Genomic DNA, 26,800 nt, shown 5'->3' with positions numbered 1-26,800 from the left:
CTGATTGCTGATCAGCCTGCACTTTCGTGCATATCAATCCTCCGACTTGGCTGGTTACCGAAACAAGACAAGCCCGAGGAAAAAAGAAAAAAAAAAAAAAAGATATATAAGTCTCTGACGCCAACACTCCCCCCCCCATCTCCCTCCCCATATTACCAATAGTGCACCACCCGTGGGAATACCATGCAATCATAAATCACGACTCCGTAAAGATCAAGAATACTGACAAATGCAGTCATCACGGAGTCGTCGTGACCATCTGACCTCTCTTTTTTATATCTTATTTTAATTTTTTTGGTCCACCTCATAAAAACACCGTGGCAGTTGAGCCGCATCGGTCTGTCAGGACCCAGGATAGGTTCTGCGTCTCTCTCCTCTTGACAATGATTTGCGAGTAATCTCGAACCCCAACCAGCCGCACTGCCCCAGCCCCAGGGACGCACACACAAGACAAGGCAGGGCACGGACCCATCGGTATCAAATACGGAGTCGGAGTACGGGACCACAACCGGGGAGGGGGGATAGAACAAGATGGAAGACCGGGAGTCTTGGGGAGTCACGGACCACTCCCTCTTTCTCGCCCCCATGGAACTCATCCATTTTTAGCGTCAGCAACCACATCACATGCACACTTTGCATACGTGGTCCGTGGTGCTCTGTACCCCCACGGACCCAGATTCCAGTACCTTCTCGAGTTTCTCTCTCTCTCTCTCTCTCTCTCTTCACAGAGTCCCCCCCCTTATTCCTCCAAACTCCTCCAACTTTTTCCCCTCGCAACAGGGAAAAGCGAGGGGGTGGGGGTGAGAAGAAGAAAGCGACGGACATGCCGTCTTCTGGTCGTATCCATTCCCGCCCTTCGGATCCCGTCCGTCCTTGCTTCGTATGGATCCGGGCCCATTGAACATTGGACACCGATGCTCGTATACGTACAGAGCACGGCAATGCCGGGCGTGTAGATAGACCCAAGGAATGCCTTGCTGTCTCTCATTCTCACCTCGTACTTTGTGCTCCCCCCTCCCCATGCCGTACTTGTGTGCGTCGCCCCACGGGCCGCAAGGCTAGAGCCTCAACAGAAGTCTCCACTCTATCATCAACACCAGCTATGCTCTGCTTTAAGGCTGACGATAGCCTCTCTTTTTGTTTTTTTATTGTCTTGGTTCTTCTCCTCCCCCACTCGCTGGTGCTTATTCCGGCTTCCTCCCGCTTCCTCAGTACCGCTGCACCATCACTCTCTACTCTGATCGCACTCGACTTATTCCGAATACGTTAATCGCTACACCCTGGACTTCTCGATAGATTCATCCGTATCGCACTGTCTCTGCTCTCTCTCTTATTTTTGTTTTGTTTTGTCTTCTCCTTGTGTCCTCGTGACTATGGTATAATTTCCGCGTCTATTTCTAATTTCCCAGCCAGTTTCATTTACTGTGTCCGGCGTGACCACGTTCATCTCTCACCCATCAATTTATCTGTCTCTTTTTTTTTTTAAAAAAAAAAAAAAAAGAGAAAAGAAAAAGAAAAAGAAAAAAAAGTAATCACCAACTCTACAACGAGAGTAGGTATTCAGAAAAGGGAAAAGAACGGTGAAGTAAAAGATGGAACAAGCAGGGGAAAAAAAGAAAAGATGGAAGAGGCAAGGTGGGAAAGCACGCTTCCCAAGTTGAAATTAAAATAACAAATACAAGAAAGAAGAAAAAAGAAGAAAAAAAAAAGAGGGCCAAAACATCTCCTAATTGAGGGGGGTGTGGCCGAGATAAGAAGACTAGATAAGAAGACTAGAAAGGCTAGTACTAATAGACCTTGAGCTTGAGCAGAGGAGTCAGGGAATCTTGCACCACGGCCCCCATCTCCTTCTGCTCCGTGCGGGTGGGCCGGGTGATCGAGCCGCTGCGACGTCGCCAACTCCCTTCCGTCTCCTGCAACTCGGCATCGTCGTCCTTGTAGGTGGAGTCGACGAATTGGTAAGACCGGTATTCGCAGTTGGACCATCCGGTTGCTGCAGGGGTGTGGGTTAGCATCTGACAGACACACACACACACACACACATGATCACTCCCCATTCTCCATACCGCACGCTCTCCCAATGCGGGTGTTCCCATACACAGCATCGCTCATCTCCACCAAAGCAACACTCATGAGCAGAGAGAGCGGGAGAGAGAGAGGAAAGGAAGGGGGTAGGAAGGGATGGAGGGAAAGAATCGTACCTTTTCCTTGAGGAATGCCAGTCCAATCATCCGTCAGGAAGTGAAGGAACCCGCCATGCGTGACGACGACGATGTGAACCTCTTCGACGCCCTCCCCCCCAAACTCTGAAGCGATACGCCTGAGCACCTTCCTGGCCTCCTTAGCCCGGGCCGTCAGCTTCTCCGCCGTGGGCTCGAACCTGCTAGAGCCGCTCGTCTTGTCCGTCCAGTCAGCGTCGTCCACCCCAGTCAGGTCCACACGGCTGCCGAACTCGGCCGCCAGCCTGTCCGTGGAGGATCCAGTGTCGCACGGCTCGGCCGACACCTCTTGCAGTATGTCGAGGGCTCTAACCGGGTAGAGGTTGGGGTTGACGCGAACTCTTCCTCTCTGTCCTTGCTGCTGCTGCTGCTGCTGCTGCTCCTCCTCCTCCCCCTCGGAGAGTCGAGGAGCAAAGCCGAGTATGCAGGTGTGCAGTGTCCTCCTGAGGGGCGAGGCCACCAGACACTTGACCTTGGCGTGCTGCTCCTGCCCGAAAGCCTCTCGGAGTGCAGAGCACTGCTCCTCACCCAGGGGGGTCAGGTCCGGGTCGTGCATCTGCTCATTCTCCACGGACAGGTTGTGGTAACCTTGGGCGTGACGGACGAGATGGATGATGGCAGGCATTTTCTTCTGAGCTCTCACTCTGTCCCAACCGATCCTTTTCTGGCTTCTCTGACAACGTTCTTTTGGCTTCTCCGTCTTATTCTTGGTGTGTGCGTGTATGTGTGTATGTGTATGTGTGTGTGTGTGTGGACGTGGACGTGGACGTGGGTGTGTGTGTGTGTGTGTGTGTGGGTGTGGGTGTGGGAGTGGGAGTGGGAGTGGGAGTGGGAGCGGGAGTGGGTGTGGGTGTGGGTGATTTTGTAATGCAGATGGCAAACGTTCTGTATGCCTTCCTAAACGGTCGAGGCTTAAAAAAAAATGATGTGCTCTTCTTCTTCAGAGCAGGCCGCTGTGACGACTGAAGATAAATCCCACATCGGACCACAAGAGTCCGATGTGACTTTGAGGGGTCACACGAGGATGGAGGGGAAAAAACTTGTTGCATAAGCATTGACAGGCCACGATTAATCTAACATGGCAAAGGTGAACAGAACTGCCCAGACCTTGATACATCCAGGCACCTCTGCTCGTAATCCCCATCCCGTAGACCGCATCATCACAGTGGGCAGGCACTCCGACTAGCTGGGCGGCTCCCTACGCGCAGTGCCGATACCACTGCTGCTACATCTATCGATAGCTCCCGTGAATGGTACCAGCACGGGCATTGCTGATGGGCATCAACAGCACCATCGCCCGCTGGACGGTCGTAGGGACCGTGACTCTTCGCTCCGTAATCGGTAACGTGATAGCAGATGCCTACGAGTAACGATGGTGCTGATCGATACAGTCTACCGCCTATTGGAGCCTAGCAACCCACCGTTGCTCCGTCTCCCCTCCCCCGTACCCGACCACTGTCCTACTCCGCCCTTGGCACGCGGAGTAGACTCCATAGCTCTGCACTCGGTACGGAGTACAGATTATACGTGTAGCAATATTAATAGCAGTACGCAGTAGTCAGCAGCAGACTACGGCTTCCACGGGACGAGGACTGCTAAGCGTAGCAAGTACTAAGTAGTAACGGCACTAATCAGCCCGCGCACCCCCACCACCCGGACCCCATCATTTAGTCTACATATATCATTGCATGTATTACCTCTTCCAGGCGGGGAGAAAGGGGGATAATCTGGAGTGTGGGTGGGACACGCGCTTCTGCGCCTTGGACTAGACAGAAGCTGGAACCTATGAGCATGGTATATGTTTCTTTTCCAGTTCAAGTTATCAAACACGATCTCGATGTGTGACACCGCGTATGCTCCCTCCCCCTCCCCACCTCGCTCGGGCTGACATGCACCGGCCGGGAGAGAAACCCGAACGGATGCGGTCCCCCTCCCCAAACTGATAGCTATGCTAAGCTTTTCTTCCTTTTCTTCTGTATCCCATCGTATTCTCTCACTCTCACTCATTCACTCACCCTCTCTCTCTCTATTTCTCTCTCTCTCTATTTCTCTCTCTCTCTATTTCTCTCTCTCTCTATTTCTCTCTCTCTCTATTTCTCTCTCTCTCTCAACATCCCTGACACGGCCCCTCTCCCTCGTTCCTTCCACCACCACCCCTCCCCCCTCCCCCCTCCCCCAAGACAGAGATTACTGTCCCCCCACGCTCTCGATCGAAACAGGGAAAAGAAATTTTAAAAATAAAAATAAAAAGATAATTCTACCCGTCTGGTACGTCGAAACTGACGACCGGACGCTCTTCTTTCGAAGGGTGCGTTTAAGAGAGGGGCTGACGGAAGAGAAGAGAGCTGCATTGCTACTAGTGAAAATACTCTCACCCATACATGTATCACTCGGTCACCGTCCGGTCCGGCAATGGGCCTTACCCCTGAGACTTCGTGTGTACATTGATACTGTTCATCATTCATCTTCCCCCCTCGGCCCCCCGGACCAGGCAAGTTGATCAGTGCGCACCGAGATTGGTCGGCTATACGCTTTCGTCCATTTGGTCGAGTAAAAATACCTTGGGGGGGGGGGGATGATGCTATTCTTCTTACCCACCTTCGACCCTCCCCCCCCGTTGCCCGGTCCCATCACCCCCGAAACACTTGAAAAGAGACAACATACTCATACAAGAAAGAAAATTCAGAATCATCACGAGGACAACTTTTTTTGGCCTTTAAACTCACCGATATTGAATTACAACCCCTCCCCCCCCCCGTTCTTCTCTCTGCCCCACACTTGAATTACAACGCATATAGCCAGATATACCTAGTAGTATTATTTACTAGACACTTTTGATGCTACTACTATTATTACTACCAAAGTAGGGCAGTCCTCTTGAAACGGGAGTGTCGATATCATGTTGCACGCAATGCAGATGAGGCTGGAAATGAACCGTTACAGCTGACATGTTGCTATCATCTCTCTCTCTCTCTCTCTCTCTCTCTCCTATGAAACATCCTGCCGTCTACAGCATAGAAGCTCACCCTCCCCGTCTCCCTATCAATCCCTATGCTACCAGTCTCCCCTTCACTCACACGATAGATTCCCCACATATATAGCCCCAATACCCCCATCACCTCGGAGAAACGCAAGACGCGAAGAGACAAAAAAAACATGTTATACCTAGTCTACTTGCCAAATCCTGCAGAAAATTTACTACTAGTACTACTGCTACTGCTACTGCTACTACTGCTACTGCTGCTACTACTGCTACTACTACAGCTCGATAAGAGCCTCCTCTTGCACATGCTGCTGCTGCTTGATGGGCTCCTCCTGGGGAACACTTGGCAGGGCACTCGCCGCATATCCTGCATACCCCCAGTTCTGCTGCTGCTGCTGCTGCTGCTGAGGGGGAGGAGCATGACCGGGGGTAGGGCCAGGTGCGAGAGCGGGAGCGCTGGGCCAATATTGCTGGCTCGGAGGAGCCGCCGCCACTCGTTGGGCAGTCGGTGACTGCGGAGCCTGCTGCTGCTGCTGCTGCTGGACACTGCTGGCAGGGGCCGACGGAGCCGTACCGCTACCACCTTGAGGGGCAGATGGCAAGGCAGCAGCAGAAGGATTACCGACGGGGGTGGAGATAGGAGGGGGCGTGGCAGCTGCCTGAGACGACATGGACGCCGTGCTGTGGAACTGCAAATTCTGCTGCTGCTGCGTCAGGTTGGAATAGGGCGACGATGGTCCTGGCTCAGATCCTGCTGGCACCCCGGATGCCAGCACGGGCGCCGAGGGTGTCTGTGCCTGGACCCCTTGCTGATGTTGCTGCTGCTGCTGCTGCTGCTGCTGCTGCTCGCCACCACTACCGAGATAATACGAAGCGTGTGTGTCTTGGGACGGTGTGCCCGTAGCCTGCTGCGGCGATTGAACTTGCTGCTGCTGCTGCTGCTGCTGCGGGTAATATGGGTCCTGCGGCACAACGGGCGGCATGCCTTGCCAGTTCTCACCCCCCTGGGTGGGATACGGCCCTAGAGGAGGAGCAGTCTCGGATCCAGCTCGGTACGAAGCAAACTGAGCTTGAGGGGTCGCCTGCGGCTGTTGCTGGTATACCTGGCCCGTGACCTGAGGCGGCGGTGCCTGGTAGCTGAGACGATGGTTGAGGTTGTAAAAATTCTCCGCTCCCCCAGGGGCGCTGGGTGCGCGAGACGGTAATGAGGGGTACGGGCCCGAGGGCTGGCGTTGCGACGGCAGACCGTAGCCACCGATGCTCTGCTGGCTGTAGGCCTTGGAGAGCCTCTCCTCCAGCATCCGGTCATAGTATCGCACGACCGTGGATAGTTTTGCGTGGAGGTCCAGAAGGGTATCTGATAATTTCCCATCGTTAGGAAAAGGTTACTCCAACATCGTACAGACCATCACTCAGGCATAGTCAGGATAAGCGGTAGAAGCTAGTCCGACATGACTAAGAGTCCATACAGCTTGGGTGGGGGGGGGTGACTGACCGTGCTTGCTCATCGTCTCGCCATATGTCCTCGCCAGCTTCGGCCGCAGAGCCCCAATGCTATCGTACAGTTCCTGGATCTGCGGTTCCCGCAGAATCGTTCCCGGTGGCTGCATCTGCAGGCGATCCACGAGCGTCGAGAAGAGGTTGATGTTTTCCGCCTCTACAGGCGTCAGCTCGTAGTCGTTCTTGTAGAGCGCAGAGCCAGGTGCCATTGACGAGCCGGTGGCGGCGGGGTTCGACGCCTGCTCCTTCAGCGCGGCCGAATGCATCTGCTTCTGCTCTTCCATATCCGCCAGCGATGCTGCGATGGCCGCCTTGAGGTCCTCGTCTTCCTCCTCCATCTGCTTGGCCGCTTCTGCGTCGCCGCCACCGGTGGCCTTGGACGGCCCGCTGGGCATGGGTGGCGCCGGCGCGTGCGGCTGCCCAGCGTCTTCCAGACTCATGGCCAGCGCCCTCTTCAGGTCCTGGTCAAAGCCGTCGTCCGTGTCCACGCGGGCATCCCGCGGCTGCATGGCAGATGAGCTGCGCTGCTTGTGGGGGAACGTCGGCGTCCGGTCCAGCTCCTTGTAGCCTTTGCCCGTGATCTTGGCGTAGCAGCCGTCGTCGACCCGTACCGGCGTGTGGATGCCGAGGTGCGGGAGGGCCACCACCTTGGTGGAGCACTGCTGGTCGAAGCAGTTTCCGCAGTTGCGACAGTGGTGTTTTCGGTTGGTGAACGTAAAGGGTGTTCGGCATCGCATGCAGACATCGGAATCCGCCCACTCGGGAGGCTATGTCTGCTCGTCAGCGACTTGTGCCCGCCTACCCAAGCATGGGGAAGAGGGGCGGGGAGGATGGAGATGCACGTACCGCACTGCTGTCTACCATGCTGCTCGAGACCGTCTGACGTGGCGGAAACTGGTATCCGTCTTTCTGGAGCATCTTGTACACCTGGTTGATGTAGGCGAGTTCGTACCGGTCTTCCGTAGCTGCCGCCCACGACTGGATCAGCTCGAGGATCTTAGACTTAACCGCCTGGTTGATCATGGCGGGCCCCTCGAGCTGCAGGAGGGATACGAAGTTGTCCATGAACTCGCGGGAGGCGACCTCGACTAGGAAATGCGATCCTCCATTCTTGAAACAGGTGTCGGCGAGCTATACGCACCCGGTCAGCCAGTCAGCCATCATCTCCCATACCCTCGAGAGTCGGTGCCACCCACATTCAGTGCGCTCAGCTGAGTATTGGGGTTCTTGTTGCCGATGCGCCGTTTGAGCGACCGCATGGCCTCCTTCGGAGCGACCGTCTTGGACCTGATGACGTCGGAGATCTCGAGGTTCAGGGCGATGTCCTCCCTGTGAATTGGCAATACCGAGTCAGCACATCCTCCTCTGTATCTGGTACTTGACGGCCAGGAGGTGAGGTGTCCTCACAGACTACTGCTCGTCGCCTTCTCAATCTGCTCGTCCAAGGCCGTGTTGGCCGAGGACGACCACCAGCTCATCATGGCGGGCACAATCAGGCTGCCCCGTTCGGCGACGCAGGTTATGCGGTAAGTTCAGAGGCGGGGTTCTCAATATCTTGATGATGGTAGATCCTATTGTCGTCGTCTGGCGGCTGCGTGAGTGGTGCCTGCGTCGATGTGGGCGGGGAGAGATTTGATGTTGGTTGCTCCAGGTTGAAGCTGTTCGTCGCAGAGTCAGGTGCAGTGACAGTGACGTTGACCCAAGGGGCGGAGGGGCCCTTTACTGGCGTGCACGAGTGTTAAAGTGGGTAATACCAGAAATACTGCGCGCCACAGACTGGACGGCCCAAGGTAATGCAATGTTACTGCCTTCATTGGCCGCCAGTTCATGCTTGGTAGAAGACCAAGCATATCAAAAAATACTCCAGTACATCGTAGAGGATTGTTGAGACAGTAGTGGATCTATCAACCAGAGTCATATGTATATTTCCATCAAGACTGCAGTCCTCGCAGATACATGTAGTGCTACGATATCGAGGCATCAGCACGGCAGGCGTCTTTTCGGTAGCCTAGACATGGAAAACACCTCCATCGACGTATGCATTATCTAGAAAGCCACAGCTAACCTTCCACGTGTTTTTTTCCTCCCTCCCACACTTACATTCCCAAGGTAGCCTAATGCAAGAACCTGCAGAATCTGCGAGGTAATCTTCCTGGCCTTCTTATACTGGCATTTCATCGTCCTTTAGGTACCAGCAACCGTGTTGTGGTTGGTGGCGATGACGACGACGTAGGGTGGCTGAGGGCACAGGAGCCTAGGCGAGAAGTCACCACCTTGCATGGGTCGTGGCCAGTATGAGTATTCGTGCTCGTAATATTGTAAGCACCACTCTCATGACCCTTCTTTATTTCTAACGAAGAAGGTGAGTAGGGAATAGTAGAACAGTCGATCAAAAACCTGTACATGTATCTGTACTGCCATCGGCTGATTCCCACATGGCATCCCTCCCATTAATAATAGCAGCTGGCAGAGGTGAAGGACGGGGTCTGTTGTCAAAGCGCTCCGCACTGCGATTTTAGATTAGCGGGGTTTGCCCGCTACTGCTATACAACCTGTGCCTAAAAGATACCTGCTTCGTGGGCATCTCCAGCGCTGCGACCAAGTACCTTTCATTCTGCTCTTGTAACTACAGCGACAAAGCACCTACCCGCTCCAGGCTCTTAGGTGGCACCGTCCACATAAGAGTACGACGCTTCGTCACATCAACGCTGCGCTCTCTGACCATTCCTATACCATCATAGAGAATCGCCCCTGGACAAAACGACGACCGTCTCTTCTTTTATCCGCTTCTTCTGAAGATAGCGAAGCCCTTTATTCCCCATCTCTTCTCTCTCTTCTTCCCCCCCCTTTTGTCTCGAGCGTCATGACCAGCATCCCGACCGCTCTCATCATATAACAGCTCATCCCGACCTCGGCCATCCCCATCCTCATTCCAAGTCCCGGGTGTTCTCTGACACGCAAAGACACGCGCCAGCTCTTCCCCCCGCGACCCCCGGCCCTTAATGTCATTCAACTCCCATCGAGACCGTCTCCGATGTCTTTCTATGCGACTCCTCGCATTCTGACAGATAAGCACCACTACTACGTCGCCGCGACCACTACTCGTGGCCTGGACGAGGTCCAGTGCTTGGCTGACCGTCCCGACCGAGCAAGTATTCCCATGGGAGAAAGAGGCTGAGATCGGCCACATTTTATCTTCTGGGAACGGGGAGTGACCTTTTTGATTCCCGCCACCCTATCGACCGACTGAGGCTGTAGCATAACTCGCGTGTGTGTGTACGTGCACATGGCCGGCCCTACGAGCAATGGAGGCGCGCCCCGGGCCGGGGCGGCACCTCTGCCGCACATCGACGACATCACGGCTGCCCCCAAGGATATCGACCCGAACCAGAGCTTGAAGCGTCTTCTCGAACTTTCCGAGACGTCGCTGCGCTCCGCCGAGATGAGCCGCGAGCTTGGCAGACCCGCCAATGCACTCAAGGACTACATCCGGGCTTCTATCATCGCCGTCCGCGTCATCCAGCACCACAAAGACTACCCTACCATGCAGAGCAACCGCGGGAATGAGCTGTACAAGAAGCACAACGCTCTGCTGAAGCAGATCCACAGCCTCTACGACGCCTACGACAAGGTCAAGGCAGATATCCGCCAGGACAACAAGAGGACAGGTGTCATGCCCCTCCTGACATCCTCCAGGCCGAGCTCGTCTCACGGCTCTGCAAGCGAACCGCATGCTGTCTCGCTTCCTTCTATCCAGTCCAACGGAACGACGTCGCCGCCTCCTCCAACGAACGGGGCATCGACCAATGGAGCCCCGGCCAAAGCGAAACCTACGCCTCGTCCCAAACCCCCCTCGCTCCACGGAAACACTCTGAAAGCCGCCCATGGGCGCTCACAATCGACGACGAGCGTGGCAAACGACCTCCTCGCCGCCCGGTTTGCCTCGTTGCGGGGGCCCCAGGCATACCCGGGACAGGATCCCCGCATAAAGACACATCCCTTTGGGGCGCCCGGGAAGCCAGCGGGGCCACGAGCCATGCCTACGAGCAACCCGAAGCCAAAGGTGGAGATCGACACTGCAACGCCCTCGCTGCCGAAGCTACCGGAGGCCATCTACAGTCCTGCTCGGGGTAACATGTCGGAAGAGTCGGTCAGGTTACCTACCAGCACACCGCGGGGCCCCTTTACGCGGACAGGTTCGTCCGCTTCGATCGCAGGCAGCCCCAGCGCGTCCTCGCAGCCTTCGCGTAAGGACTACTTCACCCCCATCCCCACCAGCTCCATGAGCGGAGGCCCCTCATCCTTAGGGGGGCCATCGACGGACCAGTCGTCGATTGTCTCATCGCCAAAGGTATCCATGGACCTCTCATCACGAGAAGTCATTGAAGCCGAAGAGCTCTACCGCACCATGAAAGACAACAGTGCCGTCCTCGTCATAGACATCCGACCCCGAGAGGAGTTTGACGAAGGTCACATCATGTCCTCGTCAGTTATATGCATCGAGCCGAGCATCCTTGCACGGGAAGACTTGTCGGCCGACAGCATCGCCGAGAGCCTCATCATTTCGCCAGACCCGGAGTCTTCGCTCTTTGAGAAGCGCAACGATTACGATCTCGTTGTCATGTACGATCAAGACTCAGAGGAGATTCCCCGATTCCCTCGGAGCCAGGACGACCTGGCCATCTCCTCGCTCCACAGGGCGCTGCTGCACCTCAACTACGGGCGGGAGCTGAAGCAGCCGCCGCGACTGCTCAGGGGCGGAATCGACGCCTGGGTGGACCTCATGGGTCCCGGGTCGTTGCAGGCCACGTCGGCCGCCACGTCCAGGACGGCTCAGCTCCGTCGTAGCGCTGCCGTGGGCCGTAGGAAGTCCAAGTATCGCGTGACGCCCATGAAGGTAGACGACATCAGGGCGTGGCAGGAGACGGTCAGGAACGACATGGAGAATGCCGAATCACCTAGCCTCTACCGTAGCACCGAGGACTTTGTCCGCAGGTTTCCTGCGGTGCCCGTAGAACCAGAGATCATGACATCCTCTTCGCCGTTGATACCAACGCGGCCACCACCCAGACCGCCCAAGGAGCCAGCGGAATACCGTCCTCCGGTGCCGTCACCTGTCCCGACCCTGGATCGACAGCAGCAGCATCAGCATGTCGTGGGGGATCTTCCCGCCCCACTGGAAAGGCCCGCGCCGGCCGTGTCACGCCCAAGCCACAGCGGCATGACCATTGGGGCTGGCGACCAAGGCGGCGGAGGGTATGGCGATGCGAACAGCGCATTAACGTCATCCCAGCAGAACGCAGGTCGCGGACCCAAGCCCGCAGATTATCAGCAACCGCTGGCGTCGGACGTGGCGATATACTACACCGGGCTCAACAACCCGCATCAGTGGTGCTACGCCAACAGCATACTGCAGTCGCTGCTGGCGTGCGAGTTTGGCAAGGAACTGACCGACCCGGCTTGGAAGAAGAGGTACACGGTGCCCAAGCGGGCCAACGAGACGATTGAGCAGCCGCAGCTCATGATGCAGATCCTGTCGAACCTGTTCCACTGGATGTCGACGGGCAAGTTTGAGGTGATGAAGGCATCCACGTTGATGGTAAGTTGGACGATGCACCTCTCTTTCCTCGACATCTATCAATACGCCCATCAAGTCAAACGTGCCAACTGACACAACAACAAAACGGTAGAACTACGCCTATCACATAAGCGTACAGACCAAGGCGGTGGAGAAGTTCGGCGACAACTGCCAGCACGACGCCCAGGAGTTCATGACGTTCCTCCTGACGCACCTGGACGACGAGACCAACGTGCAGCGCAACCAGCCGGGCTACCCGTCGCAGCCCGACACGTCGTCCCAGTCTGTGCTCTCTGCGTCGATGGAGTTCTGGCGCAACCACAGCCGGCACCACCAGTCCATGGTGGACCGGTACTGGCGTCTCATCGAGCTGGGCATAACCGAGTGCCACCACTGCGGCAACGAGTCGTACAACTTTCGCACCGTCGACATGATCACCCCGTCGATAGGCGACGCCGACGCCTCGCTCGAGAGGGCCCTGGCCGACCACGTCGGCGGCAACATACTGGACGACTACTTCTGCGACCGGTGCAAGGGCCACAAGCGCGCCACCACCCGCCTCGCCTACCCCCGCATGCCGTCCCTCCTGTGCGTCGGCTTCAACCGGTTCGGCTACGACGTGGGTGGCTCCACCAAGTCCACCGCTCGTATAACATGGGACCTCAACCATCTAGACATGTCGCGATACTTTCTCCGTCCGGATCCTTGCCCCTCCTCCTCATCTACTTCCACCTCTCCCTCTCCTCCTAACCCTCCCCCATCTTCATCTTCCTCTTCTTCTTCACATCCCCAACAGCAACAACAACAGCAACAACCAACAGATAAAGCATTTTCAGGCCGTTTCGCATACGAGTGCTTCGCAGTGGTGGAACACACGGGCACGACGGCCAACTCGGGCCACTACACGGCCTACGTCCGCGATCCGAGGACACACGACCCGTCCGCATGGTTATACTGCGACGACTCCAGGGTCACAAAGGTCAGGATGGACAATCATCACGATAGGCAGAAGCTCTTTAAGGATAGGGATCGCGTGCCGTATCTGGCATTTTTCAGGAGGAAATATGGATCTTAAAGATTTTTTTTCTTTCCCCATCATCATCATCATCACTCTGTTTGGTCCATATCTGTTCTCTAAACCAGCTCTGTTTTTTTCACACTCGATGTTCTGGCGTGTGTTGAAAACGGGGTTGTTTTTTTTCTTTCTATTTCTTTTTTTTTATAAATATCATATTCCATCAATGAGATCATGATACCCCCCTTCCCCCTCCTCCCTCCTTTTTTTTATTACTTTGCGTGTGTGTGTACGGAACATGTCTAATGTAATAGAACGTGTCAAGAATGACAGCATGTCTCTGAAACTCTTTGGAAAGAACAAGAGAAGAAAAGAAAGAAAGAAAGTCGACAGATAGTAAACATCTTTCCTCACATTTAACGCCGAAAGCTAGATAGGATATATTTACAAAACGACTGAGAATAGGGTCCCGAGGGAACCAACAGAGACACATTGCATCGCGTGTCGTCGTGACCCCCATCTCATCCCGACTGCCTGTACTGTACTGTCTGTCCTGCCTGCCTCCTCCCTAATAGGCATTATAATAGTGGGATCCTTGCAGAAAGAGGGGGGGGGGGGGGGGGGGGGGAGAACGAAGCAGAGGCGAAGAAAAAAAGAAACCAGAAATCGCACACTGCACGCATCAGTTTCCAAGAGTTCATTCTCTTGATGCTCGAAGGTTTTTTTTTTGTTGGTATTGTTAATTCAGGGATCCATGAGTTGATTCATTCCTCGAAACAAGAATTTAGATGGTCTTGAGGCATCCGTCAATCTCCTTCTTGAACGTCTCACGAATCGTCTTACGGTTGAGCTTCTGGGTGGCAGTGACAAGGCCCTGTAGGAATGTCATTGTTAGTCTCGTACTCGTGCGTATGGCTGGCGGCCTCAGATGCTGGCTGTGGATGGGAACATGGCTTACACTAGGGGGAGACCACTCAGCATCGGTAAGGACGACGCCGGCGACAATCTCGATACCGCCGAGACCGCCACGGCGACCGGTAGCCTGCAGATTCTTGAGGACGGCGGCGTTGACCTTCCTGTCGACGTGCATGTCGGCCTCCTTAACACCCAGCTTCTCGGCCTCTTCGGCCAGAACCTTCTCGTTCGGCATGATGACGGCGATGGGGCGCGAGTGGTTGGGATCGGCGTGGATCATGACGTTGGCGACCATGGGGCTGCCGCGGTAGACGGCCTCGAGCTTCTCCAGGGCCACGTACTCGCCGCCCTGCATCTTGACGAGGTTCTTGACACGGTCGATGACCTTGAGATGACCGTCGGCATCAAACTCGCCAATGTCGCCCGTCTTGAACCAGCCGTCCGCCGTGAGGGCCTTCTTGGTCTCCTCGGGGTTGTCGTAGTACTCAGACAGGATGGGCTTGCCCCTGATGTAGATCTCGCCCTGGGGCGCGCCCTCGGGGTCGTCGGTGAGGTAGCCCATGTCGGGGATGGCGACGAGCTTGACCTCGACCGAGGCCGCCACCGGGCCGATAGCCTCGGACGAGTACTCGAGCGGGCAGCCCAGAGCACCGTTGGCGCATGTCTCGGTCAGGCCGTATCCAGCCAGCATGGGCGCCAGGACCAGGGACAGGAAGTGCTTGGTATCGGCGGCAATACCGCTGGCGCCGTTCATAGTGAAGCGCAGCCGCCCGCCAGTCATATCGCGGACCTTCTTGAAGACGATTCCGTCCAGGAGGCTGGCGCCGGGAAGCTTGTTCCTCGACATGAAGGTCTTGTAGGAGAAGGCACCCCAGAAGAGATTCTTGACCAGGAAGCTAGACGAGTTAAGTTTGGCCATGACGCCCTTCTTGATCGTCTCCCAGACCTGGGGCACGCCGACCATGACGGTCGGCCTCAGCTCGCGCATGTCACCAGCGCAGTTCTTGACCGAGGTATCGGAGAGCGTGCGGGGGTTTCCGTAACCGAGGGTGCCACCAATGGACAGGACGAGGTTCTCGAGGGCCATCTCGAAAATGTGGGCGAGGGGCAGGTAGGCGAGGACGACTTCCTTGTCGCTGACGCTCTCCTCGACACAGGTCAGGAGACCGGTCACTGTGCACATGTCTGATCAGCCAAGGGGTCGGATTTAAGGGAGTTAACAGGGCGGGGAGGGGACGGAATCTACTCACCACCGGCGACGAGCGACTCGTGCCTGATGCAGGCACCCTTGGGGAGACCAGTCGAGCCAGACGTGTACATGACGCAGTACAGGTCGGAACCCTTGGCGGGAACGGGCTCGACGGGGTTGTCCTGACCCAGCTGGCGCACATCGGCCCAGGTGACGACGTTGACGCCGGGGTTGGTCTCCTTGAAGGCCTCGAGCTCACCACCCGAGGCGAAGACGGACTCGGTGTTGACGATGACCGTCTTGACGTTGGACTTGAGGATAGGATTGGTGGCCGTCTTGAGGAGCTGGGCGTCGACGTACATGGCGTCGGCCTGAGTCTGGATGAGGGAGTGGGCGACACCTTCCTCGCCAAGGGTATCGTAGGCGGTGACAATGGGGATGGACTGGGAGGCGCAGCCGTGGGCAAGCGACATCCAGTTGACGCTGTCGGTCGATAGCGGGGCCGTCAGTTGATGAATCCCCTACATATATAGAGGATCGGCACCGAGGATCGACTGCCGGGATCGGGTGGGGGAGGGTTCGACTATACCTGGTGGTGCCAAAGAGATGGAGCTTGTGGTTGGGGCTCAGGCCCAGCTTGCGCAGACCGCAGCCGAGCTGGATGACGAGCTCCTCATACTGCTTGTAGGTGAGGAAGTTGAAGGGCGTGAGCTCGAAGAACTGCCACTCCTTGTCAACCTCGCGGATCTCGCCGTCGACGTTCTTCTGGACCTTCTTGGTCTCCTTGTGGAGGTGGATGAGCTTGCGGGAGCCGACAGCATTGTGGTTGGGGTAGACGCGAGCACTGCGGCGGACAATGTCAAAGACAGTCTGGACGCCCTCGTTGGGCTCGTTGCGCAGGCCGTCCTTGGCTCTGGGATGACGACGGGGGATGGTCTCGCCCTCGACCTTCTCGTAGCCGGGAGACTCGATGGTGAAGGGTGGCTTGTGCACCTGGGTCAGGGGCATGATACCCGTGGTGTAGTCCATGGCGGCGGTAGTCGGTGGACAAGGAGGCTGCTCAGATGACCACTGCTGCTTCTTGACCGTACGAGAGCAGGCCCAGGGTTTGAATGAGAACGGTATTAACTGATGGGGGGGGGGGGGGGGGGGAGCCGTTCAAAAAAAAAAAGAGGGAAGAGAGTAAAAGGTACAGAGTGGAAAGGCTTTTTTTTTTGTTGAAGCCAACCGACAGGGCCAAGTCCACAGGCTCGTTACGCTATACCGAGAGGTACGGTCAGGTAGTATTGCAGGTATTACAGGCTACCAGCCACTGCCACTGCCAGCTCGGCCAGACAGATTAGCGAGGTCCGCGTTATGTGAAGGAGAGCTCCCCATTGGCTGAAGAGCTCCTGTCGACGGTCTGGGGCCCCACAGGTAGATCAACCCCTTGCCTGTATCTCGAAGGCCAAGAGCGTTAATAGCGTGTCCAGAGATTGGAAGCTCTAGGTTCAGCGTGCCCCCCCGTGCGCGGTCACTGCGCCCTGCAACCACTACGTCTACGAGTACGGGCTTGAAGTGCCCAGTCAGAGCTCCGAGCATAATATGTAATACTACTATGCAGCATTATCGTGGACATCTTTCTTCTGGTCGGATGGACACTTTTAATGCTTCGGCAGGTGCAGTTGCGTAGTGAAACTGCTGCTTGCTGTGTACTTCGGCCCTGCCTTGCCACATACGTAGGCAACAATGAAGACACGAGTGATTTTCTCTTCCCTCTTATAGCCCATTGCGTCATGAGAAACTTGGCAGGGCTGCTAGTAGTGCTACTACCGCTTGTACGGGGTACATAAAATAGTAGTCATCATCGGCGTAGGTCGCCCTGCAAGACGGTGTAAAGAAGACTCGGCTTCTCTGACATGCTATCTGATATGTTCTCATGTCTTCTGTTTTTTTTATTGTATGAATCCACGCACAAAGCATCATCGATGTTTCTTCTTTTTTTTTTCCAAGTCGCTTGTTAGCGCCGATCATATCGAGACCCCCGCCATCACCTTTACTATTAGCGATAATACGGAGTACGGAGTACACGGTACGGCTTCCTCCATGTTGCTAAGCCTTGGCTTTTACTCCAGATTCCCCCAACAAAAAGGAAGACTTATCTGTCATTGGCCAACTTCGCTGGCCAATGATTCGAGGGCTTGGATATCATTTAGAGTCATATGTGTATGTGTATAATCGGCCTACTTGTACATAGAGACCGGACCTACTACCTCCCATTACTAGTAATAATCTGCAGCATTACTAGCACTCATAGTAATGGTACCCGTATAGCGAGGTGCTGATATATTATGATTATGATACTACTAGCATCTGCGTGGCATCGTATAGTCTCCTCTCCAGCGGTAGCTTCTAACCTCTCCACGTATACATATTGGATGAATAGTACATGGTACTAGTCCCAGTAGTGATGATGCTATCGGTGACGTATATACAGATCTGTCATCTGTAGAATCGCCCAAGACCCGAAACGGCTAGGCGCCATGGTCTATTAGTCATCCGTCATCCGTCATCATCTCTCCACTAAGCCCTTTCTTGGTTGGCCAGCAACTCGCCAACAGCTTTCCAGTGACGAGTAATCTGTGTACTCGTACCCGTACTTGTCAACTTGACAGGTTGCAGGCCTTCAATGGGCTGGCATCGGCATCGTTGCCAACCTGGCTTGCCTACATCTAGTCTCATCCTGGCTTTCTCGCTATCCATGCGTGCCCGATGGCCTTCCGACACGCCAGCCTATCCAGATCATATCCTCATCTGACATCGGCGCTGGCTCCAACACTGTCACAGGCCTGGACGTTTCCCCAATCCTTGGCATTGTCCTACGAGGCCTCTGCATAGCACCAAGGTGCCTCAACTCAAAAGCATCTGAATCTTCCGTCGCGCCAGATGTAGGCTGGTCTTCCTCGAGCGGGGCAGATCTGGTCCACAAGACGGGCACCATGGCGAAATTCGCGCCGATGATGCCTGCAGCCCAGACGCACCGCAGAGATCTGAGAATCGCGTACTTGAGAGACTCCGGTGGCACATGCGCCACCGTTTCCGACGAGGACCAATGGCTCATTGCGTCGATCACGTCCTGCGCCGCCCCTCGGCCGCTCCGAGCTTGCCCAGTTCTCGGTCCAGAGCCGTCGAGAACGTGGTGAGCCCGATGGCGACGCCGATCGACTGGCCCACCGTACTGGCCAGCAGCGTCATGCATATGGCCTCGGCATTGTCTTCTCTACCGGCTGTCGCCTGCATACCCGCCGTCATGCTTGGAAGCAGGAAGCCAAAGCCTAGCCCGCCCATGACACCGAGGCCGAGTAGGGGTCACTGATCCAAGTCGATCCGGAGAAAGAGCAGAGCGAAAAAACAGGGCTACGACAAGAAGCCATCCGGCACGGAGAAGGAGACCGTAGCGCCCCGTTTCGGGCACGAAAAGACCCGCCAGCATGGCCGCCGACGCAGCCGTCATCGTGGCAGGAAGCACTGATATGCCCGCCTCCAAGGGACCGCTTCCTCTGACCCCAACATCGTGAATCCACATGTAATGCAGGACCGTCCACGTCAAGATGCCATGCATAAACACGCTCACGAGCAAGATGGTGGCTGAGCTCCTTCGGAAGAGCCTGGGCGGGAAGATGGGATACCGTGCTACGTAGGCCTCGTACATGCCCAGTCCCACGAAGCCGATGAGTCCAAAGACCAGCAGGCTGATGACCTGGGCAGAGATCCACGGATAGTATGAGCCGGCACATGTCAGCGAGAGCAGCACAAGGCTCCCTGATGTGCCAAACAGGGCCGAACCTCCCCAGTCCATTCCGAACCGGATCGTCTTCAACGATGGCCATGGCCGCTCCTCGTATCCTAGGAAGAGACTGGCGCATGCGGTGCTCAGAAACAGGAGCGGCATATCGATGGTAAATATCCATCTCTGCGTACAGGCACAGGTGCATCAGCAGACCGCATCGTCGGCGGAGCGTCTGGTAGACTGTCAACTTACCCAGCTAATCTGTGGGTTCTGCGCAAAGACAGCGCCCACGAGCGGTCCGGCAACGGTGCCGAGAGCCCAGGACACACCGAGGTAGGCCAACCATCCAGACCTCTGTCGCATGTCGAAGAGGTCGTATAGCACAAGGGCTTTGACCGGCTCTGTAGCGCCGGCCCCGATTCATTGGATGAGCCTCGCGAACAGGAGCAGCCCCGGGGACTCTGCACAGGCGCATACAGTGGTGCCGATTGCGAAGGTCAGAAGAGCCATCAGCATGGCTCCTCTGCGACCAAAGACCCAGCTGATCTCACCGGACAGGGGCTGCACGAGGGTCATCCCCGTGAGAAAGATGGAGCTGAAGCTGAGCGATTGCGCAACCGAGGCGTTGAGCTCCACCGCTATGGTCTGGAGAAGGAGTCGGCAAGAGCATGTCCCGTCAAGCCGTGATCGAACTGCTCAGCCGTGAGTGGAGGGGCGGGGGAGGGCGGTCAGCCATACAGGGAGGATCACGATGAGGCATGTCGACTCAAAGGCATTCATCAAAGTGAGTACGTTCAGAAAGGCGAAGATCAAATATGTACGCACTCGGCCCTGGGGGAGAGCCCCGGGGCGGCGAAGGCACGTCCGGAAGAGCTGCCTAGGGCCAGGTAGGTCGTCCATGATGGTACGGCGTGGTATGGTATCGTACAGATGCACCGTGGTCGAGTGGATGGAGAGGATGATGCTGAAGGAAACGAAGGACCAACACGGCCCAACAGCTCAGGCGTATCGGGGTCCGATCCACAAGAACGAGAGACCGAAGACATCTTTCTCGAAAAGGCTCCTGATTTTGGGCTGAACCTCTATCAATCAAGAAGACCATCTTACAAGGTTATCTCACACCACGCATTAACCTTTCTATCATTCTGACTCTCCACAAGCCCTCATATGGGAGTCCTCGAGTTCACGCGCCGCAACTTATAATACAGGAAACTTCTATTCCCTCTATCAGAGAGAAGGAAGGGTGGCATCGGAGACAGTTCTCTCGCAGGCCACCACGGAAGATCTTGCATCCTATAAGCTAGCGGCCGCGGGCCTCATCCTGAGGACCCTCACATGCCGGCTCATCCACCGACAGCTGGTGCGTTTTGCTGCGCATCATCTACCCCACCGTCTAAGCCGATCTCAGCTCGAGCGGGCAGGGGCGAAGAGGCAGACGTGAGTGTGTGTGGTGGTGATACGGGCCATCTTCGGGGTCCTGCCGATCGTGCCGTCGTGGTGGTCAACACGCCACGGGGCCACGGGCCGAGACGAACACGCAAGTCTTCGTCCACCACCTCCTGTGCCTATAATTCGCATCGCAGCTGGCTCACGTCAGCGTCGCGCCGTGCCGGTTCCTGGAGGTGCCGGGCTGCAAGGCCAAGGTGTCGAGGGTAGTCTACGTGACCGAGCTGATGACGACGGCCATCTCTGTCTTCTTCGGGGAGACAGCCTCGGCCTTCTACTGCGCCTCCCAGACCTCTACGTCGCCCAGGCCGCTCGACAACTGTGTCGCGCTCTTCTCCCTAGTCTTCTTCTTGGCCGTCCACAGCGCCGGCAGGGCCTGCTTCAGCCTCGTCTACGTCGACCTCATCACCCCGGCCTCCCGGGGCTGCTGGTCTCGCTTCACCATCATGTTCCGCCGCTTCCGCGGGTCGCGCTTCGGCGTCGTCTCGGTCCCTGCCGCCATGGTCGAGCTCCTCGAGTTCCTCGGGAAAGCCATAGCCTACGCCTACCACCCGAACCGCATCCTAGCCCCCGATGGGCTGATGCTCCCTCCGGAGCTCCACGGCCGCGCGTCTGGCCCTCGGGTTCCTCGCGGCCCTCCTATACCTCTCGGCGGTGGTCGCGGTGCCGGTCATGAAGGGTTCCCTCATCGACGCTCCTGTCCTGACGTGATCCGCGGCCCTGTCGTTCATCGACTGGGAAACGGTCACGCGCGTCGCCATATACACATCGTCGAACGTCCGGATCCGAGTCTGAAATCGTCACCCTCACCCCCCCCCCCCCAACCTTCCCGCCGAGAGGGGCAGGAGCAGAGGGACGTGGCTCGAGATGACCCCAAGAATAAGCCTTCTCCCCCCTCTCTCTCAGCCCCAGCCTGTCCGGTCCTTCACCGGCAGCGCCCCTGGTTGCGGCGGCGGCGGCGGCGCTGCTAAGGATCCGGGTTCCCGCCAAGGTCTTGGCCTGGATCCATAAGAGCGATCAGAGGGATAGGGAGTCTGCCACATCTGTTGCTGCCGCTGTTGATACTTCCGCCGATACTCCTCTGATGAAGAGGGCCCCTGACAACGATATAGAAAAGGGAGTCGACGACGGCGACTACGACGAGGACGGTAGCAGCTACAACCGCAATAGCAGCTACAACCACGACGACGATAACAGCCACGGAGACAGCTATATCAGTTACAATCGCAGTGACAGCAACGATGAGAAAGACATGTCTTGTTCTCTCCACGCCATCTCACCTGGAAAGACAAGCGACGGGCTGGACAAAGAAAAAAGAAAAAAGAACGCCGAGCACGACAGCTTCAATTCCAGGGCCATCAGGACACTCACACGAGGCCCACGTTATTGACAAGGCCGATGGGCTTCACGGTGCAGTTCATCATGATACTGCCCGTCTTGTGAAGGCAGGACTACACCGTCTACGTGCCGGTCAGGAGCGTCGGGTTCGACAATATGCTCTGCGTCAATGCGCAGTACGCCGTCTGTCAGCCTGAGGATCCTGGTGCTTCACTTGGGGGGGGTTTGACGGTCGGCTACTACTTATTCGGTCTATTGTTGATGTTATTATCTCCTTACACCTCTACACGGCAGTACTCTTTCAACCATTCATCCCAGTGTTTACTACGGGGGGTCTATTGATATCGGAGGATGGCTAGGATTCCTCTTTCAATATTTCGGTGCTTTCTCGTCGAGTTCGAGAATACGATTCTCTCACATGTCTAACACGAGCGACAGCTATAGAGAGAACCCCGCCACACGAGGTAATGCCAATAAAATATAACGCTTTCAATTATCACTACTAGTACTCTCCCTTCATGTCGGTTGTCAGATCAAGTGAGTACTTCTCTGCGTTGTCAAAAAAAAAAAAAAAAAAAAACGTATGCACGTAATATGAGTGCATGGCCATCGGGTGACGACGGGTGGGCGTGTGACTGAAAAAGTGCAGACAATAAACAAAAGAAAAAGGCGACAACAATATCATAGATACACTCTCTGTACACGATGCCTGAATTAAAAATGATCACGCAAAGGTCTCGGCACCACTTCTCTTATTATTATTTTTTCCAAGAAAAAAATTGTTGTTACTTTTTTTTTTCTTTTGTTGGCGTAGTGGTACTTGTAAGAGCGCCTGAGAAGGGTGCTTTGGATGTTGCAGTTGCATACTTCTCTCACCTGAATGGGAGTACCAGATAATCGGTAACAAAGCGACCTATTTTCTATTATATATCAGAGCTCATATGATGTATTCATCTTTCGGACAGAAGACAGCAGGAAAAGGAAAAAATTCGTCTGCTCGTGACTACTTTTGTGCCAACTCATCGATCTGCATGGAGGGGGGGGGGACGGCATGCATGTATACGGTTAAGATGGACAAAGGGGTCTCTCGAAAAGGGAAAAGAGAGAAATAAACGGTCTGTAGGTTCACACGACCATGACCGGACCCTCCTTCTGTTGAACCCTGCATATTATATTCTAGGAGCGTTGAGTTAATTTTTTCCCCTTCCTCTCTCTCTCTGTTCTGGTCGATTCTTATCCATTGCCGACCGGTCCGAGTTCTCAGGATGATAGGTATGAGATCCTGATGAGGATAGATATGGCCGGATACATTTCAGCGTCATTACCTGATGGCTGTACGGCTACGAAATGGAGGGGATGGTCTCGCTCTCTTCTCTCTCCCGCTTATTATTCTCTCCCGGAGGCTTGCGAGCTTGCTTTCTGAGCGTCAAGTGATCTCTCATCGTTCCAACGTGTCGATTACAGGACGGGAATCTGGGGGGGGGGGGGGGGGGGGGGGGAGGAGGTTTCATCGTCTGTTTTCGTTGTCGGTGATGGGTGGGAAGAAAGGGGGGAGGCAGACACGATGAGACGATCTGAGGATGAAGGCAAGGAAGCGTATCCATCTACAGATCGCATGCACTAGTATGAGCAGAAAGGAACAGGGAAAGAAGAAGAAAAGTAGAGTGAACATAAGAGACATGTGTGAGAACGAGAGCGTGCATAGATGTGATGATGTGTGTATGAGAAGAGAAAGGAAGAGAAGAAGCAGAAAAGAAGGCAAAACGGCAGAACAGAACAGATGATCAGTTGTCTATGTAACGTAAAGTTGCCATTCCTGAGGATGTGAGTTGGCGGGTTTTTGAGGCGTTTTTGGTGTGGTCTGGTGTGGAGGGGGGTGTGGAGCGGGTGGAGGGGGGGGGGGGGGGGGTACGGGCGGGTGAGCATTTCGAGAGAATTCTTCTACAGGATGATGTACTTTTATGAGGATGATGTATAGTAACAAGATAGAAGATGGAGAGAGGAAGAGAACAAATGGACAAACCAAGATTTCAAGGGCAAAGGTCCGGAGAAGAGGGACGGCATCAATACATCTACAGATATCATGCAAGGCCACGATACTTGTTCTATGCGTGCTCTCTTCTCTTCCGGGGTATATAATATGGAGTATTTCTAATCAGGAAGGTTATCATGTATCAATGGATAATAAAACATGATTTTTCTTAGTAAGAGAAAAAGGAAGGAAGGAGAGGAAGGAGAAGAATAGAGAAGAAAAGAAAAGAGAGAAGGAAGAAAACTACTCAATCCCGTCCCGTCGTACCTGTTGCTCCTAGAGTTGGAAGCATAGAGTGTGCGACTGACCGCCGTGATGCCACACACACACACATACACACACTCGTACACACACTCGTACACACAATAGACGTCCATCCTATTATACAGGCAGCAGGGGGCGGCACGGGGAGGTCGAGCCGTTGTAGAACCCCTGACCATGTAACACGGGGTGTGTGATCAACAGTCTACGTGTATACGCGCTGTATTACGAGTTACATCACTGACGGCAACCATGGAAGCAAGGGGTCCTAGACGGACTTACAAAAGGGGAAGCTTGGATAGGGAAAGAAGAGGGAAAAAGAGGACAAGATGGGCCCAATGTGGGAGCAATCCCGGTCCCCCCCCCACCAACACCAACACCAACACCACCACCACCACCGTGTTGGATGGTTTCTCGGATGAAGGAAAAGAGAACATCTCACCAGCTCGGATCAAGAGGCAGTGACGGTTCGAAGAAAAAGACCGGCGACATCCGACTACGTTATCAGCATGGAACGTTGCCATCGGAGCAAGGTATTCTCATCATCATCAGCATACTACAAAGCATACTGTTAATTAGCAAATCCCTCCCGGAAACTCCAGAAAGGATTCCCCGCCCCCGCGCTTCCTTTTTCCATGTAGAAGAAGCTTCTTTTTTTTCAGAAGATTAACCGCGGTTCCTGTCTCTCTCCTTTCCCTGTGCAACGTGACTATTACATGTGAAGGGAGCCAGTATTCTGTGTACAGAATATGTCAGTATGGTGAGCCATCTACAACTCTTTCTTCTTCTCCTTCTCCTTCTCTTTCTCGCACGCACCATGTACGTAGTACGCAACAGCTGTGTCGAGCCATGATTGACTACATCTTCATCCGCACTTTACCGAAGAAACTAGCTCACATTCTTCTTCCGTCGTAATAATGCGTGTTGAGGGGGGAGGGGAAGTTCTGGCCATACCAGCACGGCAGAGATGAAATAGAACAAACAAGCTGGGCTTCATGATCCTCCTACTTACCGGCTGTCCGCCTCAGAGTCTCGCGTGTGGGCTTTCCTTGGGGGTAGAGTCATCGTTTGCATCCGTCATATTGGAGAGAGGCACACAGGGATGGGTGTACTTGCCATCCGCGTCGTCACTGTCTGCGTTGTTACTACAAGTCGCGCATGACTTTTCTACAGCGCGGCGCTTTTTCTCTTCTCTTCTTTCCCTTTCTTGTTCTTCAACTATCGTGGGGGAGGGGGGGAGGGGTGGATGGAGAGTCTGTAGATGCCAAACATGGTGATGGTACGTCCTCCATCGGATCCTCCTTATCGAGTATGATAACGATGGCAGGTAATAACGGACACGTAAAAGTTGTGATTGATATCAACTTGCGTGCTTGGGGTGAGGGGTTAAATCAAGTATGAGCAATGTACATGTATTATAAGCGCGGCCTCCTCCGCTGATAAACAGTTCAGAAACACATCCCTGCGAGAGATGCGTGTGACGGCTTCGTCCCTTCGGTATTCTCCGAGGAAATAATCAGGCATGAAGGATGAAGAGAGAGAGAGAGGGAGGGAGAAGAAGATAGGATCGTGACGGGGTGGGTGTTCATGGGATGTCACATCTGAATTGGTTGGTTGGTTTTGATCTCGGGAAAATGGGGGCTCACACACACACACACATACCCATACACATACCCACGCAAGCAAATCTTACCTTTTCTCATTGTCAAATCTTAGTTCCTTCTGTTCTTCGTCTAACCCCCCTCGCCTCAAGGGTCATCTCCATGAAGGGGGGGTTGGAATATATCGACAGAAGAACCAGAGATCAACGGTTATCGTGGACATCACAAGGGCTGTAGGATGGGGTTTGGCAGGTAAGATATTCCCAACGTCGCTGAAATATGCGCAACCCCAACCCCAACCCCAACCCCCCCCCCTCCCCCCTTCCTCTCCAACTTTTTATCAAGCTCTGCGAAACTGGAAGGAACGTTCAAGCGTAGCTTCCGGATCTACTTCCTCAAAGAGGGGGGTTAATTGAACGCTAGCGATCTAAGCCACCGCAATCACTAGCCACAGCCGAGATAATATTACTAACGGGGCAGTTCTGATCAGTTCTCGGCCAGGGTCCAGATCCGACCGTGTAGAGGTAATACTGGGTACCTACATCTCGTACGCATTTACATGACAGATAGACAGGATCTCCACGTACTGCTATCACGTGTTCAGGCGCCGACCAGCAGAAGCATCACATGTGATGATATGTAAGGATATGTCCATGCCTGGTTGCGGCATCCTGGAACGGCCATTGGCCAGGTTCAAGTTCTCGGCCGCGGGCATCACCAACATGATTGCCGTTGGCATCGTATGGCCGTAGTAATGCCGTCTCTCCGTCGGCAAGTCGGTCCTAAGGCCCAATACGACCAGCTTACATGTACGGGTACTCCGTAATTCTGTGCAGGGTGAAGGGTGATGATGCTACAGGTAAGAATACGCCGTGGAACGCTTTACGTAATACAGCAGCAGCGAATGAGAGTGTCGGCCATGCTGTCGGTTAATCATCGGAATCGGATCGCCCA

The 26,800-nt window shown here is 54.9% G+C and overlaps 7 protein-coding genes across 7 annotated transcripts; 2 read left to right on the top strand and 5 right to left on the bottom strand.

Annotated features, from left to right (window-relative positions):
* Positions 1-1,787: 1,787 nt before the first annotated feature.
* Positions 1,788-2,844, bottom strand: GMORB2_0782 (Broad specificity phosphatase PhoE; the record flags this gene model as incomplete). Its single annotated transcript, XM_035462766.1, has 2 exons — positions 1,788-1,993; positions 2,202-2,844. 2 exons carry the CDS (start codon positions 2,842-2,844, stop codon positions 1,788-1,790), a joined length of 849 nt encoding a protein of 282 aa, XP_035324190.1.
* Positions 2,845-5,477: 2,633 nt separating this feature from the next.
* Positions 5,478-8,180, bottom strand: GMORB2_0781 (hepatocyte growth factor-regulated tyrosine kinase substrate; the record flags this gene model as incomplete). The annotated part of the gene is made up of 5 exons (XM_035462765.1): positions 5,478-6,559; positions 6,698-7,469; positions 7,549-7,833; positions 7,899-8,031; positions 8,110-8,180. The coding sequence occupies 5 exons, from the start codon at positions 8,178-8,180 to the stop codon at positions 5,478-5,480; spliced, it is 2,343 nt and encodes a 780-aa protein (XP_035324189.1).
* Positions 8,181-9,988: 1,808 nt separating this feature from the next.
* On the top strand, positions 9,989-13,355 carry GMORB2_0780 (ubiquitin carboxyl-terminal hydrolase 8; the record flags this gene model as incomplete). Its single annotated transcript, XM_035462764.1, has 2 exons — positions 9,989-12,301; positions 12,393-13,355. 2 exons carry the CDS (start codon positions 9,989-9,991, stop codon positions 13,353-13,355), a joined length of 3,276 nt encoding a protein of 1,091 aa, XP_035324188.1.
* Positions 13,356-14,079: 724 nt separating this feature from the next.
* On the bottom strand, positions 14,080-16,428 carry GMORB2_0779 (long-chain acyl-CoA synthetase; the record flags this gene model as incomplete). Its single annotated transcript, XM_035462763.1, has 4 exons — positions 14,080-14,169; positions 14,254-15,383; positions 15,461-15,882; positions 15,989-16,428. The coding sequence occupies 4 exons, from the start codon at positions 16,426-16,428 to the stop codon at positions 14,080-14,082; spliced, it is 2,082 nt and encodes a 693-aa protein (XP_035324187.1).
* A 2,079-nt stretch (positions 16,429-18,507) lies between these two features.
* GMORB2_0778 (Fungal trichothecene efflux pump (TRI12)) lies at positions 18,508-19,531 on the bottom strand (the record flags this gene model as incomplete). Its single annotated transcript, XM_035462762.1, has 3 exons — positions 18,508-18,672; positions 18,800-19,351; positions 19,421-19,531. 3 exons carry the CDS (start codon positions 19,529-19,531, stop codon positions 18,508-18,510), a joined length of 828 nt encoding a protein of 275 aa, XP_035324186.1.
* Positions 19,532-19,588: 57 nt separating this feature from the next.
* GMORB2_0777 (Fungal trichothecene efflux pump (TRI12)) lies at positions 19,589-20,068 on the bottom strand (the record flags this gene model as incomplete). Its single annotated transcript, XM_035462761.1, has 2 exons — positions 19,589-19,813; positions 19,907-20,068. The coding sequence occupies 2 exons, from the start codon at positions 20,066-20,068 to the stop codon at positions 19,589-19,591; spliced, it is 387 nt and encodes a 128-aa protein (XP_035324185.1).
* A 773-nt stretch (positions 20,069-20,841) lies between these two features.
* GMORB2_0776 (uncharacterized protein) lies at positions 20,842-22,004 on the top strand (the record flags this gene model as incomplete). Its single annotated transcript, XM_035462760.1, has 2 exons — positions 20,842-21,237; positions 21,606-22,004. 2 exons carry the CDS (start codon positions 20,842-20,844, stop codon positions 22,002-22,004), a joined length of 795 nt encoding a protein of 264 aa, XP_035324184.1.
* Positions 22,005-26,800: the final 4,796 nt, after the last annotated feature.

Source organism: Geosmithia morbida (assembly GCF_012550715.1).
Source record: "Geosmithia morbida isolate 1262 chromosome Unknown scaffold_1, whole genome shotgun sequence".
In the NCBI taxonomy this organism is placed as follows: domain Eukaryota; kingdom Fungi; phylum Ascomycota; class Sordariomycetes; order Hypocreales; family Bionectriaceae; genus Geosmithia; species Geosmithia morbida.
This window is presented reverse-complemented; position numbering and strand designations above follow the sequence as displayed.